Source organism: Hyperolius riggenbachi, chromosome 4 (genome assembly GCF_040937935.1).
Source record: "Hyperolius riggenbachi isolate aHypRig1 chromosome 4, aHypRig1.pri, whole genome shotgun sequence".
NCBI classification, from domain to species: Eukaryota; Metazoa; Chordata; class Amphibia; order Anura; family Hyperoliidae; genus Hyperolius; species Hyperolius riggenbachi.
This window is the reverse complement of record NC_090649.1, coordinates 174240858-174254061: the sequence shown is the minus strand read 5'-3', so window position 1 is coordinate 174254061 and position 13204 is coordinate 174240858. Positions and strand designations below refer to the sequence as shown.

The 13204-nt window shown below is 44.3% G+C and overlaps 1 protein-coding gene and 1 non-coding gene across 4 annotated transcripts in view; both read right to left on the bottom strand.

The window, feature by feature from the left end:
* The window catches only part of MYNN (myoneurin), a 28460-nt gene extending 15546 nt beyond the window's left edge, over window positions 1–12914 (bottom strand). Inside the window, exons 1-5 of one of the 3 annotated variants that reach the window (XM_068280973.1) lie at window positions 12747–12914; window positions 7874–8164; window positions 4387–5153; window positions 1977–2136; window positions 614–792 (exon numbers count right to left, since the gene is read on the bottom strand). In XM_068280973.1, the coding sequence (XP_068137074.1) occupies window positions 614–792; window positions 1977–2136; window positions 4387–5153; window positions 7874–8139 (1372 nt within the window). In that variant the 5' untranslated portion in view covers window positions 8140–8164; window positions 12747–12914. Of the gene's footprint in view, window positions 1–613; window positions 793–1976; window positions 2137–4386; window positions 5154–7873; window positions 8165–11493; window positions 11588–12351; window positions 12710–12746 lie in introns of those variants that run through there. The other 2 variants (XM_068280974.1, XM_068280975.1) reach the window with 2 other exon arrangements.
* Window positions 11788–11860, bottom strand: TRNAV-AAC (transfer RNA valine (anticodon AAC)). Its single transcript has one exon. It is a non-coding gene; the product is annotated as a tRNA-Val (tRNA).
* Window positions 12915–13204: the final 290 nt, after the last annotated feature.

Below are 13204 nucleotides of genomic sequence, written 5' to 3'. Positions count from 1 at the left end.
AAGACCGCCAAAGCAGGGCTGCACTGTGCCTGCATAGCATAGCAGCACAGACCCACTCGTGCTATGGGGGAAAAGCCGAGTTGATCGGGTCCATGCTACTATGCAGGAGGCTTGTGCATGCACAGTAGCATGGGCCTAATCGAGCTCGGCTTTTTCTGCCGAAACACGAGCGGGTACTGTGCAAGCCATCGACAAGTGGTTTTGTGGAAGGACACAGCTGGAACAGGTCAGTGAAGGAAACCTCTGGATGGTACAGAGGCTCCCCTCTCCTGAGGTAAGCACCTATTTTGGGCACTTTTTTCTCACAGGTTTGCTTTAAAAAATGCTTATGAAAAGTACCAAAACATGTAGGACAGAAGTATGAAGAAAGTTGAGTCAACTAAAAAAAAAGTTTCTATAAAAATATCAAAAGTTTTTTTTTTATTCAATATACCAATGCAAAATACAAGACAAACACACAAATTAAAAAATTGCCAGGTGGCCACCAAACGCACATTCGGCGCTGTCACAACCTTACACAACCAACAAGCTTATGAAAAGTATTCTAGAGTATTTCATGCCAACTTCTTCTCAAGACTGAATGATCAGGCCTGGCCTTGCATTATTTCCCCACCTGAATGTTTCCTTGCATGTGTAATTAGAGAACTTGATACAGCAAATGATTTCCCACACGTGTCACAGACATACGGCTTTTCTCCAGTGTGGCGGCGCACGTGGTACGTCAGTGTGCTGGCCTGTGCAAACTTCTGGCCACATCGGTCACACACATATGGCTTTTCTCCACTATGCTTCCTGTCAAGAAACAGTCATAGAGCTGCTCAGCATCACATCTTCTCAGAAAGGGCATCTATGCAACAGTTTATGCAAGGAAGCAAATTCCAGCCACAGTCCCACATTTACCATTAGAGGAAACCAGGCAGAAAACTAAATTCATCATCTATTATTTGAATTGGTCATGTTAAAAATAAGATATTATATCTTAATGCAGTGCTCACCAACACAATCATTTACATTTAATCTGCAGATTTCATGCTACAGGCAGGCAAGTTCAGAACTGCACACCAGGTAACCGCCTGACAAATGTACCTGTAGAACAGGTGGAGCCCTCCTGACAGGCAGGCATATTTCTGTGAGGTAGGTGGGTGGGATGGGGAGTATCAGGTGTATCACTGGACTATATAAATACAGTAAACTGCACTTGTACTGTCAGTTAGAAAAATGGCATGCAATCTGCAAGCAGCTTGCAACTAGGCCAATCATATACACTTCTTGTCGATCCAAAATTACTTGCATCTCATTGATACAGCCATAGAAACACATACAAAACTGACAGGACTGGACCAGAAATGTACAGATTTATGTGTGAGCACAGCCATAGAAACACATACAAAACTGATGCCACCATTGAAAAAGTGAAAGTACTCCTTTTTATGTGTGAACCAAGCCTTTTTTTTTAATCAGTTTTCTATGGATGTGTTCGCATATAAAAGGTATACATTTCTGACCCATTCAGGTAAAACTGATGCAAAACTGACAGGACAGGATTGGAGTGGAATGGAAATGTACAGATTTCTGTGTGAACCAAGCCGATGTCTTAGACAATGGCACCAACATATACTCGTTGCCTGTGAGCCTTGAGTGCTGGCTAGGGGACCAACCATTTGTGAAGTGTGATACAGATGCATCAAGACGCAAGTGCTCTTTCCGCCCACATCTCCCTGGCTCAGTAGCATCTCTTGCTCAATTAATCGGTCAGCCGTAGGTCACATGAATGCCCCTGCATTCACCCATGTGAATAGGGAACTGCTGGGGAATGCTGACAAAGCCATTGCAAAGTGTGTTTCTTTGTTTTTATAGCAATTCAGAGCTAGTGCATAAAGAGAAAAGTAATTCACATTCTTTGTGAACTAATCCCTCTGGGAAGCTGCATTCACAGGGAAGGTATAGTTGTACCTATATGGGTATATTTTACTGACCTGACATGAATCTTCAGATTGCTTGAAGTAGCGAATTGAAGATTGCACAAGTCACATTTATACGGTTTCTCTTCTCCATGATGCATTCGTCTGTGAAATATCAGCTGACATTTCTGTACAAACCCTTTATCACAGAGTTTGCACTGGTATGGCTTTTCTCCTAATAAAAAAACAAACAAACAAATAAGAACAATGTCTTCAACACAACCATTTTCTAAACGACTTGGATGTCTGATTGTATGTTAGAGCTTCAGGCTTGGAAACCCAGGTATCAGAAAAAAGGAAACAAAAAAGGGCACCAGGAGAGCCAATAGTGTACTGTAGTACAATGGGTTGCAAAAGTATTCGGCCCCCTTGAAGTTTTCCACATTTTGTCATATTACTGCCACAAACATGAATCAATTTTATTGGAATTCCACATGAAAGACCAACACAAAGTGGTGTATACGTGAGAAGTGGAACGAAAATCATACATGATTCCAAACATATTTTACAAATAAATAACTGCAAAGTGGTGTGTGCATAATTATTCGGCCCCCTTTGATCTGAGTGCAGTCAGTTGCCTATATACATTGCCTGATGAGTGCTAATGACTAAATAGAGTGCACCTGTGTGTAATCTAATGTCAGTACAAATACAGCTGCTCTGTGAGGGCCTCAGAGGTTGTCTAAGAGAATATTGGGAGCAACAACACAGTGAAGTCCAAAGAACACACAAGACAGGTCAGGGATCAAGTTATTGAGAAATTTAAAGCAGGCTTAGGCAAGAAAGTAGGAACAGTCTTACCTCAAATTAGGAGGCTGAGAATACTGAACCTTATGCTGGGTACACACTATGAGATTTTCTGGTCGATTTACTGTCAGATCGATTATTTCCAACATGTTCGATTTGCTTTTCGATCGTTTTCCGAGCATTTTCCGATCGATTTCCTATTAAAGTACACGGAAATCGATCGGAAAATGCTCGGAAAACGATCGAAAAGCAAATCGAACATGTTGGAAATAATCGATCTGACAGTAAATCAACCAGAAAATCTCATAGTGTGTACCCAGCATTATATATTATTTAGTGTCTAATAAATTCTTAATCTCCTAATTTGAGATAAAAGCAAAAATCTATTAACCCTTCGCACTCTCGCATGCAAATGTTCAAACAAATGCATTCACAGATTCACTCATCCAGGCACAACTGTTATCCCTACAGCTAAGTTAAAAGCCGGGGTTTTAGTTCACAGAAGAATGCATTCTTATGCTTTGTCACCTATACTGCGCAGAAGTACCCAGGTAAACATAGGTGTCCTAACTCTGGCCCCGTAACATGCAGGATTAGGAGCACACATCCTGACGTCCTCTCCTGGGACAGACAGTGCACCTTACCAATCGCACAAGGGAGCTAACGTTATGTGTCCATGTGCACCATGCACATACACCAGCATAAGCTGTGTGCATGCTGCCAAACACATACAGGGGAAGGAGGGAGTGCACTGAATTAGACCCTAGCCACAGGGGTTAGTAACAAGAAAAAAAATACATATATCCAGGCACATCGCCTCTAGTTAGGACATTAAATAAGTTATTAAGGAAAGGGAGGTGCTGAAGGGGATGTAGTTAGAAAACAGCAAAAATCTATTAACCCTTCGCACTCTCGCATGCAAATGTTCAAACAAATGCATTCACAGATTCACTCATCCAGGCACAACTGTTATCCCTACAGCTAAGTTAAAAGCCGGGGTTTTAGTTCACAGAAGAATGCATTCTTATGCTTAGTCACCTATACTGTGCAGAAGTACCCAGGTAAACATAGGTGTCCTAACTCTGGCCCTGTAACATGCGTAGTGCAGATACCCCCTTCAGCACTACTAGAACTAGAGGCGATGTGCCTGGACATATGTATTTTTTTTCTACTTTGAGATAAGACTGTTCCTACTTTCTTACCCCCACTCATTACACCAGTGTATCGAAAATTTGGGGTGCCTCCTCCCATCCAGCACTATCTCATCCCCTGCCACAGGGGTTGTCCCTGCGATTGAATAGAGTGGTCCTTTATTTTTTACCCACTTTGACCCCCCCAAAAAATGCTGAAATTTGTATAAGCTGCCCCCATTCCCCCATACAGAGCGTATTTGAATCAGAGTACGTCAGAAGAGTGCCTGTAATCTCTCCTGGCCCCGGCAGCAATACACGCTTCTCCCCTGCGGGATCAAACCATCAAACGTCCTGCAATGTCAGTTTATCTGCCAGTATACAAGGTCTACACTAATAGGGGAAAATCAAGCTTTTAAAAGACTATTACATGAAAATGTTTATTCACATTAAGTTGATCACCCTCTTATGTAGCATGCTTACAAAAAAACCACAAGAAAAAAAATATAGCTCTTATGAGACATATAGCTCTTTAAGACGTGGTTTACCTGTATGGGTCCGAACGTGTGTTTTCAGCTGGTTACACTGAGTGAAAGCTTTTCCACATAAATGACATACATAGGGTTTAACGCCCTTATGAATCCGCATGTGACGTCGCAGGCTGCTGGCTTCTGAGAAGATTTTACCACACATGTTGCATGTGGGTTTATTTCTGAAGAGTGTCTGCGCAGTCTCTTTCACCATGCCTTCTATTCTGTGTACATCACCAGAAGCACTTGTAATGTTAGTTATACTGTGCTCTTTCAGTCTGTTATTTTGTTTTGACTGCATGCATTTCCCCTTACCCAGTGTGGATTGTGCCATGGAATCTTGCTTTGTAAAGCTTTCACAACTTAATGCAGCTGTGGCGGATGCTAAATGATTTTCCTTAACATGGAGGGGATGTTTGGCCAAAATGTCTGCCATTTTATTTGTATCTGTGCTCAGAGCAGGAGGAGTGAATGAAGCTGGAGCCTGCTGCTCAGTTGACTTTTTAAAGCATTTTTTATAGGTCTGTAATGTCCGCTTCCATTTCTTGCTCCTAGTTGGAATCTTATTTGAAGCATTTTTATCTAAATGTGTAATTGGGATTGTTTCTGTATTGCTTGCATTCTGCGGGTGAAGAACAGCAATGTCTTCATGAGTATCCTGGCAGTGCTTAGTTACAGGAGTCTGAAGAACACAGACTGTTGTCACCATTTTAGGTTTGCATATTGATAGAGCTTCATCCACCCTCAGATATTCAGCTGCCAGACATATCTCTTCTATGTCACATCTGCACGAAATAAAATTGACTTTTAAAAAGCAACTATACTTTCTGTTTAAAAAGAATATTGCACATTTTATTGATACATAAACTTCTTGGTAATGTAACCTCTCACAACCTCAGATCAGCAGGATCCATAAACTTGGTTACTCCAAAGCCAGAGCTTTCAGCCATGCTTCCACTATCCTTTGGAATTCCCTACCCCACTCAGTAAAGACACCCCTATCCCTGGAGTTATTCAAATCCAGATTAACCCTCCTGGCGGTAACCCCGAGCTACAATGGGGTGCCTGCGGCTCTCGCGGGATCGCAGCTAGGTAACGTATAGCGGCAGCGATTGGGGGGAATCAGAAGGGTGCGGGGGGACTTGGGGAACAATGGTAGCTAGCCTAGTGCTAGCTACAAAGGCTACAACTAATTTGTTTTAAAAAATCCCTCCTGCAGACGCAGCTTTAGAAACTGCATACCGCCAGTAGGGTTAAAAAGCCATCTGTTTAGCCTGGCATTTGCGAACTTTCAGAATTCTTCCTCTGTAGCAAAATTTACTAATCAACCAAATACTAGTCTGAGCCATGCTTATGAGCGCTACGGAAGTCCTACGGGAGATAAACGCTTTACAAATGTTTGTTGTTGTTACCTTAGTCTGCTGCAAGCTGTCATTTTCTAGACTTGCTGAATTATGTTTATGTGCAGCCATGGCAGCAGTCCTCTGTTTGGTGGGTGCAACAGCTCCAGATTTGTTTATACCCATTTCCTTCTGCAGTGAGTGTTTTATTAATGTAGACTGATAACATCTCTATATTAGAATTTCCACTGCCTGTTCACAGGCCATGTAGAGGCACAACCACCTACTATTTCCTGTGCCACTAGTCAAGACAGGCAGAGGAAAGCAGACAACAGAGCTTAGAAATCTTTGCTGATATCTTGGCAGTGCCCATAGATGGCCTGAAGAGTAATGGCTGCTGCATGTAAGATCACTAGGGTGATGGTTCATGGACCCAACGCTGTATAGATGCATCGCTATGCGGTTGCCTAGCAATGTATCTGTACAACATTGGGGTCTGCAAACTATGTACCATAGCATCCAGTCGCTACAGACTGCTGATAATGGTATACTACATGCCCAACAAGTGATGGTATCTTTTTAATCAGGATGAGCCAATTGATGAATGTTGAGGTGTTTTACAACTATGGCCCTTGTCAAATTAAAATTAGGAAGGATGAAAATAAAATGCATGTAAAATTCCTGTAAAAATATTACCCAAAGAAAGCCTAGACCAGAGGTGCCCACACTTTTTCGGCTTGTGAGCTAATTTAAAAAATTAGCAAGTCAAAATGATCTACCTATGTACAATTTTAGGAGCACTTTTGTATATACAGAATGGAAAATGTAGTGGGGTCGAGATCTACCATGAAGTCCTTCACGATCTACCTAATGGGCACCTCTGGCCTAGACTGTCCTGAAAAAAGCAATAGATGTATTACTTTGGTGGCCTAAGTAATAAAAAGTTATCAGTAGCGACACAGCTGAAATGCCAAAATTGTCAGAAATCATTAGGGGTGCAAACCCAAGAATGTGGAGTGTTTAAAAACCACCTAAACTGACCCCATATCTGTGAAACTACACATGCCAATGTGTGTGGTATGGTGTCCGAATACCTACTGGTCCTCCTGTTAAAGTGAACCGAGCACCTTTTTTTCACTCAGGACATTTCTATAGCACATGAAAAATATATGCCGACTATCTGTTTCATTATTAAAATAAACTTTAATTTTACCTTGTATTTTACATTCAAAGTTGTTAAATTGGCCTGTTTGAGCAGACCTGCCGACCGTCCCCATCTGCAGAAAGTTCAGGAACCTCTAATTGTTTTATTGAGCTAATTACCAAGAGGTAAACCATGCCTTTCATCAGCAAAGAGGGTGAATAATTAGGAGTGTGTTTTCAAAGCCATGCTTTGAAAACACACTCCTAATTATTCACCCTCTTTGCTGATGAAAGGCATGGTTTACCTCTTGGTAATTAGCTCAATAAAACAATTAGAGGTTACTGAAACTTTCTGCGGATGGGGACGGTCGGCAGGTCTGCTCAAACAGGCCAATTTAACAACTTTGAATGTAAAATACAAGGTAAAATTAAAGTTTATTTTAATAATGAAACAGATAGTCGGCATACATTTTTCATGTGCTATAGAAATGTCCTGAGTGAAAAAAAGGTGCACGGTTCACTTTAAGGGATGAGCTCCCCTAAGTTGTGCTGCTCTGCCCTCCATTTGTCTTCGAGTGGGGCCAGCTGAATGGAAGATTAAAGAATGGTGCATGACACTACATGGGGCAAGGTGGCAAACAACTGATGAAAGATAGATATCAGTCATTTACCTCATTTATATTATGTAGTTTAGGCCATGGCCATCTACTTTGAAGCTACATACAGACATTATACATTTGTTCACTGAAAGAATCATCTGTGATCATTTCAACTTGAAATTCTGATGTCTGTACAGGGAAGTCACTCATGGTGTACCTGTCCTTCAACACGCCGACAAAAAACAATCAGCTTTCAGTCATTTTACATTGTACCCCAGGCACAGTGGGGAGTCTCCTCCATCCATAGGTTAGCTGAATGAGCATGCCCTTTCCCTACAGACACTTCCTTATGCTAAGTGCTTTCATACATCAGACACACAGGAAAGATCACAGACTATCAGTATATAACAGCACATATCTTACCGATCAAAGTTTAAATCACCACTATAAAAAAAGTCCAGCATTTTTTGGAATCCAACTGGTGTTGCTAACTTCTTATCCAGATGGACAGTAGAGTCCGAGGACCTATGGAACAAGGCTCTGAAATACTCACTAAAAGATGCCAATACATTTCTGTGAGCTTTGTACTGGACGTCCCCAAGCAATATAGTGCAATCACATAGGAACTCAGCCTTTCTCTGTGTGTTTAATTCATCAAGCAGCTTCTTACAGTGCTCAGACTGTGTCATGTTACCAGTATGTGCAATGCCATGCCTAGGAGAAACAAAGAGAAGAGTAGCTCAACACATAGTCACAGATCTTGTTTACATGACATCAATCAGTATGATAAAACCAAATAAAGCAGGGCATTTTTTTTTTATTTGAAAAGCTCAGCTGTTCCTTTCACAGGTGTGGAGTCCATGCAGTGCCATTGCCAGACTCCTGGATCCCAGTGTGAGGGCTGGTGCACACCGAGCGGCTTTTTGGGCGTTTTCAGATCCGCTTGCGGCTGCGGATCTGCTTGGTCAATGTATCTCAATGGGGTGGTGCACACCAGAGCGGCAGGCGTTTTGCAGAAACGAAAAATGCCTGGGTGAGGCATTTTTTGGATTTCAGATGCGTTTCTGCCTCAATGTTAAGTATAGGAAAAACGCAAACCGCTCTGAAAAACGCCTGTTCAGAGCGGTTTTGCAGGCGTTTTTGTTACAGAAGCTGTTCAGTAACAGCTTTACTGTAACAATATATGAAATCTACTATACTGAAAACCGCAGCAGCAATCCGCAAAACGCCTCATAAAAATTAAAAAAAGCGTTTAAAAATCTGCTAGCATTTTGCGGATCTGCTAGCGGGTTTTGGTGTGCACCAGCCCTGAGACTGGGAGCTAGAAAAGCTGAGGAAATCCACTTGCTGGCCAAGCAGCAGTAATCAGGTGTTGCTACTCACAGTGAAGACTTTCTGCAGGTTTCTATTGGGAGTGATAACACAGGGTTACTGTTGCTTGGCCAGCAGGTGGATTTCCTCAGAGTTGAATGTACCAGGGGCCTCTAACGGTCCCCCGCAGACGTCCTCTGCCCACGCAGCCACTCACCGATGCTCCGGTCCCCGCCTCCGGTTCACTTCTGGAATTTACAACTTTAAAGTAGGAAAACCACTGCGCCTCGCTCTTGCTGACGTCACCAGGAGCGTACTGCACAGACACAAACCATACTGGGCCTGCGCAATGCACTCCTGGTGACGTCAGCACCAGCGAGGATGCGGCCGTGCAGGCGCAGTGGTTTTCCAAATTTAGCTACTTCGGCCCCCTGGACATACTAGCTACGCCCAGGAGGCCATGTGCGCGTCCGCGCGTGCACGCGTGCTCCAGGCCCGCGGTTCGTTAGCCAGGCAATCAGTGAATTGGGCTATGGTGCCCGATCACTGATTCCTCTCCCCCGCAGAAAAAGCGACAGCTTCTCTCGGAAGCTTCGCTTTTTCTGGATGTTGCATGGGGGATGCGTCTTTCTAAGCGTACGTTACGCTTAGAGTGACTGCATGTAAACAAACTCATGGCCGCCATCTTGTGGCCAAAAAGTAAAACTACAACTAAAAGTGAAAAAATTTAAGTCAACAAACATTTAGGGCCCGTTTCCACTATCGCGAATCCGCATGCGGGCAACGCATGTGGATTCGCACAGTCAGTACAAGTGGATGGGACTGTTTCCACTTGTGCGTTTCCCCGCACGGTTTTCTGTGCAGAAAAAATCTGCAGGGTAGGGGCCTCAGAATTCGCCTGCGTGTGGAATGCAGGCGAATCGCACGCAATGTATTTAATAGGGAAATCGCATGCGTTTTCCCCATGCGGTTTTTGCCGCGATTTCGCATGCGATTTCGCATAGGTACCCATGTTAATTCACACAGGCAGTGACATGGTTAAAATCGCATCACCCTAACCTATGCGAAATCGCGGCAAAAAACGCATGAGAATCGCACCCGCATGCGATTTTCCTGCGGTGATTCGCCGGCGATTCCGCAACGCTATAGTGGAAACGGGCCCTCACTGATTAATGTAACTAGCAGCCAGAATGTGCTATTTTTGTGTACTTTGGCTTCCCTCCCTGGCCACAGCATTCACAGGGCTATACAGTAGAAATCCTTTATAGTAAACTCCAAGGGACCAAAAAAGATCTTTTATTCAGTAAATGAAAGCTCCTTGCAGCAGATGGTAAGCTAAAATAGCCCAAATCAGCCATTTTATATTTTATTGGTACCTTTTGGGTTTTCAAAAAGCTGTATTGTAAGTACCATAGATACTAGGACAGGTAATCCCTTTGTAGTTGGAGGCAAAAGAGGCATTTCCCACTATAGCTGCTCAATTTACCCTTATACTACATAGATTTGGTAAGCTTGGATGAAAAAAGATTGGATCATTAGTGGCCACCAATAGGCTACGCTCACAGTGGTGTATTGTGGTGCAGCATAATGGCCGCTTTGTAGTGCGGTTAGCGCACCACCTACACGAAGTTCACAGTGCTGCAGGTGTGTTGCGGTATAACAGCGTGTGGCATCATAAAGCACTGAATGCAGAACATGCGCATTAACAGTTACAGTGAAGCATACTTTTCATTGACTGTATGCTTCACTGTATATGACGCAACATGCAGATAACGTTCAGTGCGGCTTTCCTGATCCATTGCATTCCTGCTGTGGAAAAGGATGCAACGCAACAGTCACTGCGGAGTTAACCTTAGGTAAGTACTGTATTGTTTTCTCCTCACAGGTTTCCTTTAAGAATCTGACCCTGTGCAAAGATCGTGCGCGGTCAGTTCAGTAAAGCGGTACGTGGACCATTTTTGAAGCGATTCCGCCTCAATGGAAAGTATAGGAGAAACACACAACGCTCACAAAATCGCTTTGTGTAGCGATTGCGTTCGCGTTTTTTAAGAATAAATACATTGTATTTATTTTTTTCCGGGTCAAAGAATTCACTTCCTGATTTGCATCAGGGAGTGAATTACAAAACCGCTCTGAAAAAACACTTAGAAAACCGCCAAGCACAAAAGCGAATCGTCCACCCAAGCGCCGGTAATCAGAAAAACAATTGCCTCTAAAACAGCCCACGGACACGCGAGCCGAACACAATGTGAACAAGGCCTAACGGCCAATCCACATATACATTGGTGCAAAGCGATGCACACTGTTAGCTATTGCTACTGGCAAGCTTTATGTAAGGTGCACTGTGTATAATAGGTTTCTCCATAGCCCACTCTTGCACAACATCCCACACACATAACAACAGCAGATCTTGACCTCTGTAATGCTCGATAGAACTGTACATCTGCCATAAGTAAAGCAGTTTTACAACAATTTCCTTATGCTAGGACTCAGTTCACCTGCATACCCAACACAGGGATGGAACTAGGAAAAGTGATGCTATGGAAGTTGTGCTGGATGTGGGACTCGCAGCTGCTGCCAGCAATGCACTGAGCAGCCAGCAGGGAAGTTCTGAGCACAATCAGCGAAACTGCAATACAAGTAGAATAATAACGCTACAGATCACAGCAGCATGACTTCCCGAGTCCCCTCTATCCACATCAACAAGGAGCCAGCCCGCACCCGCCGCTCACCTCTGCTCCCTATACAGCCATTGTTGTAGGGGTGACGTCACGCGGTACGGCACGGCATGACGTCATCTCAGCTGTTCTACTCTTCGGGAATAGAAACGTGCCTTCTGACACTGTACACAAAACAGACCCATGTACAAAGGACTGACAATTCCCTCCACTAAGAAAAGCTGTTGCAAGTCATGACAAAGCAAATACATGTAGAAACCATGGCAAACAAGAAATAACTGACTTAATTATGCAGTAACATTTAATCTAAGTAAATATTAATAAAAAAAAACAAAAATGTACAAAACATGTTTCCGCCCGGTTTCGAACCGGGGACCTTTCGCGTGTTAGGCGAACGTGATAACCACTACACTACGGAAACTGCCACATACTATAACGCTGTAGCATTTGCACACATGGTTTACTTAGGGCAACCGCCCTCTAGAGACTGCATTGGATACTACAAATAAGAAAGAGGGAAGAGCTGCATGAATTATGAAGGCACAGCAGTAATGCGGTTACCCGGGGCAACCTGACGTTCACATGACGTCAGGGCTCAATATACGCAAGTGCCACACGTTGTTTAGTTCAATATCGTTTTGCCACATCCACCTATTAGCACCGGTGCTCAGATCCACATGCAAGCACTCCTCGCACACACAGACCGGTGCAACCCGTATATGTGCCCCAGCCAAGGTTACAGCGCCCCCTGCCGGACTCGCCAGCCTCTGGCTGCAGCGCTCTCTTTTCCCGCCTCATGCCGCCAAGCTTCCAATGAGGCGAGAGCGGTGACGTCACTGCCTGTATAAAGCAAAGGGGATAGGCGGGAATTGAAGCAGTGGGAAAAGGAGGACTATCATTACCTAACCCTACCTAGGTGCGCGGTGGCTCTACGTGGCCGTTGTTTTTCTGGCTGACTTTCAGCGGGCAGTAGAGCAAAGGAAGGCGAGAGCTAAAAAACGTCAGCTGAGGGTCCTCCGACGCCCATCTGGCCTGCTGTCCGCTCCCCCGGCCTCTCCCTGCAATGCTTGCGGCTTCCGTCTATGAGGCCGCGATCTGCCAATACCCCGGGCAGTCGCGAAGAGTTCGTCTCTGTCAGCCTTGGGGGCCGCAGCGGGGTGGGGGAGGCCGCGGTCGGTGGCAGGTGAGAGTAAAGTGAGCTGAGCTGCTCCGCTCTGCCTTCCCGCCCCTGAGCTGTGGGGTGAGGGAAGTGCAGCCCGGCTCCGACACACCCTCCGGGGACTCTTCACAGCCTTTCCGGGGCTCACCTCTCTCTGTAGGGCTTCTCTGCTGATGGGCTGACTGCCTATTGTATAGCTTGCTCTCCCGCAGCCTGGAGCTTCCGTCTGTGTGCATGTATTTTACCCGCGTTGTAACTGCCGCATAATTATCTCATTAGCTTCATCGTATTAGTGTTGGGAGCAGACAGGTGTGCTGATTTTCCTCTCCTTCTGCTGCTGGCCAGGACCCGGCCGCTTGGCGTGTGAATGTGGCCGTGCTGCAAGTCCTGGCTGCACCTGCACAAGAGTATGAAGCTGGCTGCACACACAGATGTCTCTTTAGCACTGCATAGATCTGCTTCAAAACAAAGAATTTACTTGGAAGTAAAGCACACACCATGTTAAAACTCGTTGTGTATAAACATTATACAAGGATGGCAATCCTATAAAGAACCCAACTATTTATAGAAGCTGTGCATGTGTGTTGATCATTAAAGGAATACTAT